Source organism: Solanum pennellii, chromosome 3, assembly GCF_001406875.1.
Source record: "Solanum pennellii chromosome 3, SPENNV200".
NCBI lineage: Eukaryota > Viridiplantae > Streptophyta > Magnoliopsida > Solanales > Solanaceae > Solanum > Solanum pennellii.
In genome coordinates, this window is record NC_028639.1 from 46170945 (window position 1) to 46181635 (window position 10691).

General features: G+C 32.6%; 1 protein-coding gene and 1 pseudogene across 1 annotated transcript; one reads left to right on the forward strand and one right to left on the reverse strand.

Annotated features, from left to right (window-relative positions):
- Window positions 1-1038: 1038 nt before the first annotated feature.
- On the reverse strand, window positions 1039-3068 carry LOC107013848 (probable UDP-arabinopyranose mutase 1). The gene is made up of 4 exons (XM_015213726.2): window positions 2700-3068; window positions 1931-2181; window positions 1639-1807; window positions 1039-1560 (listed from the first exon to the last, which is right to left on the reverse strand). The coding sequence occupies exons 1-4, from the start codon at window positions 3009-3011 to the stop codon at window positions 1240-1242; spliced, it is 1053 nt and encodes a 350-aa protein (XP_015069212.1). The 5' UTR covers window positions 3012-3068; the 3' UTR covers window positions 1039-1239.
- Window positions 3069-5779: 2711 nt separating this feature from the next.
- Window positions 5780-9652, forward strand: LOC107013386 (annotated as a pseudogene).
- Window positions 9653-10691: the final 1039 nt, after the last annotated feature.

The following is a 10691-nucleotide window of genomic DNA, read 5'->3' on the forward strand; positions in this document are numbered from 1 at the left end:
TTCTCGCCATTGGTGATGAGGTGATCGCCTTTACACAACACTGGCTTGCAGGCAAGCGTAAGAAGACTGAAGATGCTAATTCATAAACTATGTTTTGGCCTTATGTCTTATCAAATCTACCCTGAAGCCAATTTTTATCTTCTTATAATCTGTTTTTTCTTCTGCATTTCTTGCAGAGAGGATTCTGAAAATGTTCGTAGGAATTGGGAGGTAGATATTTCATTTGTGTCAGTTTTTTGAATCTTAAAGGAGGTAGACTGACTGTCTCTTCTTTCTATTTCCCCTTTATTAGCTTTTGTTTATTTTTTGTTATTAGTCCTAGTTACAAATTTCTGTGTAAAATTTTGCTCTTCCTCTTCATTCGTTTTCTCAAGAAAAAGTACTACCATGTAAAATAGCCTAACCTATTGTCATACTAGCAATAGTTGTTATGACTTGAACCCTTTTTCAGCTGTTAAGCTTCACTAAGTGTTGTTTCTGACAAAGGAGAGAGGGAAGATTATGGACTGAAGTTTCTCTTACTGCATCTTGTTTGATTAGTGGGGTTTGAAGTCTGCAATTACAGCTCAAGTCTGAAATAAGCTTCTTACACCTTCCTTCTCCCAATGTAGATAAATTGAAACAAATATTCTTGTTGTTTTATTTGTTAAACCTTGATAACTTAGTTGTTGTTGTACTGTTCTCTGTGTTTTCTCTATGTAATTTCTGCTACAACTAGTTCTACAGGGTATAGATTTAGTTAATTTCTTCTGGCATTTTGATCGCCAATATCAACATTCTGCTAGCAAAACGAAAGAGGGTTTTGAGTAGGTAGGAGTGAGTGGGTAATGAAGACTGGAAATAGAGTAGATAATAATGAAGTGAAGTGCGTAAGAGAATGTAACGTCTTGTAATAAAAGGGGCAGTACATTTCACTAAGCTCCCACCATGGATGGGGTCTCAGGGGTAGGGCCATATTATAATCTTACCGTGTATTTACACAAGAGCTTCTTTTCATGATCTGCTAGTCACCCAACGACAATTGAACAATTGAAAGGATGAAGCAGCAAATTCCTTGTTGTAACATTCAACTTTTATAACAAAGCAAAAGCATTCCTCATTCTCATTACAAGTTTAAGACAGCTAGAAAGCTATATGTCTAATAGTAGTCTAGTAGAAAACAATATATATAGGAGTATCACCCCCTTATTGATTTTTGATATTTAAAGAATATAAATTGCAGAATTAGTAGTGTGATTTTCATTTGGAAGAATGTTTAGTAGGAGGGTTGAGTTCATCCCAAGCTTCAATCCAAGTGACCATTGCCTCTGAAAGCTTCAGAAAATAGGGGTCTATTGTGCCAAGTTTTTCTTTGACAAGCCTAGCAAGTTCAATATAGCATTTTTGCACAGAAGTAGACTCCTTTGAAAGAGTTAATGTCTGGAAAAATGGAATGATCTCTTCTTGCCAGAAAATCCCTTTGTATTCCTTCTTCAAGTTAACAAATGGATTGCTGGCTTTGCTGTGATAGATATAGGGTAATCCAGTCTTGATTCCTAATCCCAAATGATCACATATTACCTGTAATAAGAATTGTTTAATTAGAGCTATCAATCATTCAACTCCAGCTTCCAACTAAAATATACAATTACAACAAACCTTGCAGCACCAACCAGCCCACATATCATCATAACGTCCGATAGGCTGTCCATCTCCCATGAGTCCAAAGTACATAGCTGGTCCAATAAGATCACGATCGAATGCAAGATTCATTCCACACATCGGGAAGAGGGTACCCTTTGGGATTGTCAATACCGTATCAACATACCTGTTCAATATCTTTTAGTCACCACAAAGTAATAAAGGAAAGGCTTGAGTTCTATGCACTTCCTTATTCAATTCGTTTTAAAAAAGAATGTTTCTTTCCGGACAAACAAAACTCGTAACAAACCTAGTGTTCCTCTCAAGAGGTTTAACAAGCTGAGTAGGTGCATCGTAATCAGGGATATTGAGCCATAGGCCATGGGAAGCTGCTGTTGGCACACCTTCACGAAGGCTGAAAGGGTATCCACGCACAAAATCAGCTCCATCTCTGAATGGTTCATACAATGTGTTGAAGAAAAAGGGAGTTGATGGGCACAAAAGGTTCTTTATGTGTTGTTCCAATGCATTTATATCTTTTCCACTTGGATCCTTTGCAACCTATATTTCAAAAATCACGTTGATGTTATAATACTCATGAACAAGTATTTTGATCCTCTTATGTACTCCGAACCCTGCACCCAAGGATGTCGTCTAGTAGCCGGTCAATGAAGTGGTTTGACATCTCAAGTTCAAATCCCAACTAAGACAAAAACACTAATTGATTTTTCTCATCTGTCCTAGTTATGGTAGACAGAGTTACCTGGTACCCATTGCTGGTGGGAGGTGACATGTATCTCATGGAATTAGTCGAGGTGCGTGAAAGTTGGTTCAAACATTATATGAAATTGAATAAGTAGACACACACGTCCTAAGTGACATTATACATGTGGGCGCCATATAGGACACAAAATTGTCAATGTAAAGGTCTATTTGTTCAATTTTATACAAGTATAAGTGTCTATTTGACACACCCAAAGTTAAATGATAGAGATGTCAATTGAGCCAAGTTAAAAACATGTTTCTGTATTATGATAAAAAAGATAGATATAATAGAAAAGAAGGGTTGGGGTACTCACAAAGCAATCATCATCAATAGTGTAAATATACTTCTTCTTGGAAATCATGTAACCAAAGCAACGACAAGCAGAGTCCTTAAAAGAAATGCAAGATGCCCTAGGACCCAAAATCTTGTTTATGTCATTACGATTATAGAGCTCATAATCAAAGCCTTCAGGGACCATGATGGACTTTGAGGGATCACCATCTTGTACAATAATAAGATGATATGGTTGAAAAAAGGGCCTCCACATTTCTAAAAAATCTAAGTTTCTAATTGTGGGTATCACAATGTCTAGCTCATCTTTCAAGGGAGGTGAAGTTGAGGCCATGGAATTGGATTTTGTGAAAATTATGAGTGTTTTAGTTTAGTCAAGGAAAAAGAGATTTCATATAAATGGGGTGACAGAGACAAAGATGAAGAGTTTTTTTTATATACAAGAAAAAAAAGACTTGTGTGGAGTGGAAAGGTGTCAAAGGTGGGGTAGGGGACTTATTCAAACAAGTCGTTTCCCTAATATGCGGTGTTAGGGACATACAATGAAATTGGAACAATATGAAGAAAATTAATGTGATTACTATACAAGTATAATATGCACAAATCAAGAAATGGTTGTTTATTGAGAAACTAATAATAAATACAACAAAGTATGTCATGAAAATAGAGTAAAGTCTATTTGAGATTTTATTTCTTACTCCAAAGTGATGTCAACTAGCATCATTTTTTTTGAAAATTACGCAACAAAGCAAACTTAAACTATTTAATTACTCATAATAGCTATAGTTTGCTATAATTACTTCTCGAGAATAATATTATATATTAATTACGTGGATTGACTTTGAATTTGTATAATTAATCATGTTTGTATATGTATAATTTGTCAGAATATACAACTACATATGTATAAATTTACAATTATTTAACCTATATACATATACAATTCACCTCTCTCCCACTCTCTGCCCTTTCTCGCTCGCCTCTCTCCTCCCTCTCCCAATCTCTCTTGTTTCTCTCCTCCCTCTCCCAATCTCGCTTGCCCTATATACAAATGTATATGTATAATATACAATTATATACATATATAATTCACCTCTCTCCCACTCTCTCGACTCTCTCGCTTGCCTCTCTCCTCCCTCTCTTTATCTCTCTCGCCTCTCTCCTCCCTCTCCCAGTCTCGCTCGCCTCTCTCTTCCCTCTCCCAATCTCTCTTGACATATATACAAATACATATGTATAATATACAATTATCTAATTAGTATACATATACAATTCACCTTTCTCTCACTCTTTTCCCCTCTCTCTCACCTCTCTCCTCTTTCTCCCAGTATCGCTCGCCTCTCTCCTCCATATAACATGTAGCTACAAATTATAATTATCAAACTATAGCTATGGAGAGTAATTAATTATTTTTAAATGATTATATATGAAAGTTCCCTTTTTTTTTAGCTAACCGAGCATAAAGCCCATTATTAAAGAGAAATTTTAAGCCATTACAAATGGGAAAATTAAGTCATGTCCCATAAAATCAAGGGAAAATTACATGGGATGGCAAACATCCCTAAGTAATTATATAATAAGGGTATAGTTTAATTTATTTACTTTCTACAATTATAGTTTCTTTTTTTTTTGCTATAATTAATGGGATACACCACCTATTCCTAAACCAATCATATAAAAACCTTTTTTTAAATTTTGTATATAATTTTATACAAATCAGTATTATCTCTCCTATTCATATTCCACCTTTTTCTCCGATAATCAATACTTCTATTCGATTTTGAATTTCAAATTGGCAAAAAATTAATTTATCTCTCCCGAAATTGAATTCAAGTTTCGCAGGTAATCCTAAAATTTAGTCGTGTACAATTTTTTTTCCTTATTCAGCAATTGTATATGTATTGTGATTCTTACTTTTTTCATATTTTTTTGGTGAAATAATCGATTGTTCTTATTAGATTACAAATTCTTCAAAATCAGAATCAATGAATCATCTTCATCTATGAGGATTACCATATGTATTCCATTGCATGTCAATTTTGTTGACAATTTACCCTCGTTTTCAATGGGTTTAACTCAACATTTTGGGGTTGATGTAGGGTCTATGGTAAAATTCAAACAAGTTCAACATGAACAAACAATGAAAGAATTGAGATCAAAGAAAAAATATGACCCTACGGCAGTTCAAAAAGTTCTTAACAATGTCAAAGCTAGAGGCATTAAAATTGTACAAGGAGGAAGAAAGAGGAAAGCAGTAAACAGTGATTCAGAGGAGAGTGCATCTCAAATTGACGGATCTGAAGAACATCACAATCATGAGGTATTGATTTAAAACACAACTTTAGATACAATATTTTGTTACTTAGGTGTCAATATACGAAAAATTGTTTGTTTAAGTAATTTTTGTATTCACATAATTGTATATAGTATATTGCATGTATTATTTATTTGTATCTTCCTTTAGTTATTGTACGTGTCTGTAGATTTGATTAGTTTATACATATTTTAAGTTATGTATAATGAATAATATACTAAGTTTAATAGGGGTAGTAGTGGATTGTATATTAAAGGCTCCATATTATTTTTGTTTTTGTATACATATACAAAAAGTAATTGTATTTAGTTATAGAGATGGAAAAATTTCATATATGATTATAATTTGTATATTTTAGTAGTTATATACAAATTATTGAAGTTAAATATATATTAAGTTTATATATTATTGTAGTATATACTAAGCCATTTAGACAGTTGTATATATTGACATGTTTAAGTACCATATTCATGTACACATACTAATATACAAAAAAATAAGTTTGTATATGTATACAAAAGAAATGCAATTACAAATGTATCTTTAATTTATACTTTTTTTTTGTTATGTATACAAAAAATGTATTTATATGTAGCCCTTGATTGAAATAATGTACCTTTTCCCTATTTTTTTAGGTAGTCAAATTTATTTGCAAGAACCGTGAAAAAAGGACAATTCACATGCAATGTTATACGCAAATCAATACATTGAATGAGCTTCAGAATAAACTGCCTCCAAATCAATATAATCGTATATGTCCATCATCGTGTTTTGCACAGTTGACAACAATGAGACGATGTCATGTGCAAGCACAATTGTTTCAATGCTTTGTGTTGAGGGAGTTGGAAGGTAGTTCTATCAATGCAATACTTTTTTATATAAATGGCACAACGCTTCGATTCACAATCAGGGAGTTTGCAATAATTTCTGGTTTGAATTGTTCTGATAATGTTGCTGACTTCTGCTTTGATGCTGATCAACCCAATATAATCATCGCTGAGTATTTTTCAGGAAATTCTCCTGTCACTAAAGGTTGATTGTTTGAAGCTTTTAAAGAAAAGGTATGGGGTGACAATCAGGAAGATGCATACAAGTTTGGGATTGTATATTATATACATGAATTTATCATGTCCGCCGAACCTACTACAACAACAATATATAGGTTGGACTTTGATTTGGTTGAAACAGGTAGATTTCTGGATTATCCGTGGGGTCGAAAGGCTTTTAATGAACTTTTCCAAATCGATCAACAACAAGATAAAACCAACTGGACAGTACTATACAATTCAGGGCTTCCCCCTTCCAATGCAAGTTTGGTTTTATGAATGTTGCTCGTATGTTGATGACAAGATTGTTGTCAAAGTTTCTAGTCACATTCTTCGGATTATCAATTAAGTGACTAAAAACGACCATCCTCGTTGTGATTATTTCATGAAAACAATCTTCAAAGATGTAGATAATCCTGTATGCATTTTTAACTACAAGTTGTATATCACATTTTGTTTATATTGACTTACAATTTTCATGATTATGCAAATTAAGTTCAGAAATATTGAACCAAAAGCGATGGAAATTAAAATCCTCCAACTTTCTCCACTGACACACCAATCAGTTTCACAAGCCCCGCAGATTGAGTGTTCTGATTACAATAAAGCTACAGAGCCGGATGATGATTTCCGAAACCCACCTATTATAACAAGCAGAAAAGGAAAAGAGAAAGTTATTGAATGTTCCTCTCCGATTAGGAAAAAGAAAAAGCAAGTTGTTCCAGTTATCTCCCTCAACAAATCTTCACCAAAGGCAATTAAGATCTATACACGAAGATCAATGCCGCGGCAAGTCACACGATCACAATCCATCAATGTCAACAGTGTTGAGAAACACAGTGATGTCGGTACATCACACAATAATAAACGTGGAGAGCAGAAAGGTATACAAGACAGAACACAAATGGGGCAAAGCAAGAAGTCTACATGCATTACCATTTCGCATGATGAATTTGAAGCATTCAAAAAATCAGTTATTATATAAATATAAGTTAGTTGCGAAGATTATATACAATTATTAATCAAAAATGCATATTATTCATATAGATCAAGGACGATTTCGCCGATTTGAGAAAAATTATTGAAGACAACTTCAAAACAGTGTTGAAAGTCATAACTTCCAAGGAATCAGATGTAATAATATTCAGTTTTAATTATTTATATATAAAATAATATATAATACATTCTAATGAATAAAGTTGTATAATTATTTTAGGTTAACGTCGTAGATGATCATCAAGAATCACCCGTCGGAGATTTTCATCACCAGCCCACTTACTCTCCACATGAGCCCCAATGTCAATCTAGAAAATTGAAAGATCAAGAGGTAATATTTGTATATACTTATATATTAATTCATTTATGCACATACTGAAATGACATTAATTGTATATACATAAATTTAAGTTTTTTTATTTTGTAGGTATAAAATAATATGAACTATATACTAATATAGATCACATTTGGATATTGTATACCAACATCTCACTTGTTTGTATATAGAATATATTAGAACATATTTTCGTATATTGTGTACATTTTCGGGCTACTGTTGAAGATGTCATGCAAGAAACACATATCACTTGTTTTCATCAGTCACATACCAAAGAAACGCATATCACTCGTTTTCATCAGTCACATACCAACTCTTCACAGTTAGGTGCACAAAAACAGCCGATAGGTCATTCAAGTGAATTAAAAGATCATGAGGTACTCGTAAATGATTATATACATTTAAAAATTTATTATATTTGTATATAATCAATTTGTTGGATATTTAAGTAATTCTTTTCTGTTAAGCAGGGAGATAAATTGAAAAATCTAAACCCGAATTCTGCACTGCTGGATCAAGTTGGTTTGGGTGATAATTTGGATGATCTAAGTGGTACTGCCTCACCAGATCAAGTAGTGTTGGATGCTACCGTGGATGCCCAATAAATTGCCCAAAAAGAAACTGAAAACAGCTCAAACAGTCAAGTACGTAATAACATATACAATACTACATCTGATGAGCGTATTGCAGATGCAAAGGAGTCTACTATAATTGCAGCACCTATACAAATGGTATACACGCCTGATTCAAATCAGGACACAACTGTAACTGAATCACAAGATGAATTGCCAGACCATCTTTTTTCAAGCATGAACACACTGCAAAATATTGTATTACAAAAACAAGTTGCAACTGAAGTAACACCACTGCTAGCTATTACGCCTAGACGCCCAGGTCCATTCAACATATCTCCATACATGACTTCATTCGGGTCGAATGCTGGTATGCAACAATTATTTATGTTTATATTATCATTATTAACCATATTGTGTGCATGCTGTAAATATTTGTATGCTGAACTTTTCAGGTAGTTCGTCCCGATAATTAATTATTTTTTATCTGAAACATCCATTTGTTTTATTGTCTGATAAGAAAGAGTCTGATTTGTTTTCAAATTTTTGGATATGGCTGAAAGAAGACTTACTCGTCAAGCATTACAAAAAGTAACATATTTATTTATATTATATACGATTGTATTTTTAATCGTTTGTTAAAATGTGTAGTTATTTTTTATTGTTTATATTAGGAACTATGCGAAGGATCGCTACAAGAAAGGAAAGGCAACATTACCACACTTGTTTAATTTTGGTGTAGCGACAATTGACAATAAGAATTGGTTCTACAATATCGGGTATGAGCGTTAGTTGATTGATAACTCGATATGTTTCCGTTTTCATTTATTAAAAGTGTATAAATTATATGAAATTGTATAATGTAGAACTTATAATATTATTACTTATTTTATCACAGCACATAGATGTCATATTCTACTACATAAGGAAAAAGGCCAAGTACTCCAACAGTAGCACATACAAATTCACAAATCTGTGTTGCAATTTCAACACTGTTTTTCAAAATGCTTGGAATGCATATTATGAAATAGAAGAAGACTTTTCTAAGGAAGTTCTAGACGAGATGATTATTGATTACATTAATGGATACATGATGTCAGCTTATGTACCATGGCACACAGTTGATGACGTATTCATCCCAGTCAACTTAAAAGGAAGGTTACATTGGATTCTGATTGTCATATCTTTCAATGGTTGATGCATCAAGGTGTACGATTCAATGAAAAATTCTCTTCACCACTCATTTGTTGTTAATCACATCAAGAAGTATGCACATCTTATCCCGATGCATCTTGTAAAGTCTGATTTCTATCTGAAGAAAGAATTGGATATTGCAAGTCACCATCGATATTGTATATGTGGAAGACCTTCCCCAACAACCAGCTTCTAGTTTGTAAGTTCATTAAGTTTATATTTTATTGAATATATTTACATTTTTGAGTAGTATAATAACACTGGACGTTTTTTTGCGTATAATTTTGTAAGGATTGTGGAGTGTATGTTGTGTCATACGCGGAGTTTTTGAGTGAGTGGAAAGACATTCCAGCAGATTTAGACCCAGAAGAAGTTCGTATTAGATACGGTGCATTGTTGTGGAATTACGGCATTCAAAAGCTACAAGCTGGGGCTGTCAGTGATAGTGAAGCGCCTTTAAAACCAGTCAGGAATCGAACAGAAAACAACAGTACTGAAAGGATTACAATCCAGTAGCTTTTTACCATAGTCACAACATGATTTTGTTTAGTTGACAGTTTCAATATTTGGTTTAAATTAATAATTTTAGGCTACCTTTTGTTTTAACTAACTCGTAATATCATTTTGCTTGTTTTAAACTATCATCTTAGTGTTATACAAATATATGACACTTTCTTTTTCTTTTTAATTGCACATATACATTTGACATTACATATAAAAATAGATCTAACAATTTCTATCTTAGTGTTATTTTATATATCGTATTATATAAATAAATGTATACATATACAATTTATTTGAATAAAAATTCAATTTAAACCTCACTATTTTGATTCTTACGTATATATATGCAATGTTTTGTATACAAATTGATGCAATTATTATATTTTATGCATATAAGGTTTTGTTTGTATAAGAACTTGTTTTTAATCTAACATTTTTTCATGTTGAGTATATATATACAATTCTCTCGCTGAAACAAGTACAACATTTATACTCTCAGCAATATTTGATGTCATTTGCCATCCTCTATGTACTTGTGCATAACACAGAGCCCATTTTTCATATCCAGCTATCTCCAAATACTCTTCACTCATATATCTTCCTTTTCTACAGTATCCATTAACATATTAAATTCATTCTTCGTGCAAGCTTTTGCCATTGTATAGAATAAACCAGATAACTTCTCATGAGATTTTCTAAACTTTTTCTGAACATTATTCCATAAGTGCCACATACATGCATAGTGTGGTACATTAGTGTATACATTTGTAACAGCCTTTATAATGCTCTCATTTCTATCAGACACAACACACATGTTACTCCTCTCACTGTATGCTTCTTTAAGCTGCTCAAAAAATCAAGTCCAGGCAGCATCGTTCTCTGAATCAATAACATCATACGCAAGTGGAAATATATGTCCTACAATAATATCAATATACAATTTATTTTTAATGACGAAATCATATATTTAATTGTACATATACAAAGATTCATATATATACATATACATTATATATATATATATATATATATATATATATATATATATATA

What these genes read in the sequence shown, in the direction of transcription:
- LOC107013848 (XM_015213726.2), bottom strand. Translation starts at nt 3,011, where the DNA reads ATGGCCTCAACTTCACCTCCCTTGAAAGATGAGCTAGACATTGTGATA. An exon ending in CTATTGATGATGATTGCTTT is followed by an intron (nt 2,182 to 2,699) that starts GTGAGTACCCCA and finishes TTTGAAATATAG; the next exon opens with GTTGCAAAGGATCCAAGTGG. An exon ending in CCTCTTGAGAGGAACACTAG is followed by an intron (nt 1,808 to 1,930) that starts GTTTGTTACGAG and finishes GATATTGAACAG; the next exon opens with GTATGTTGATACGGTATTGA.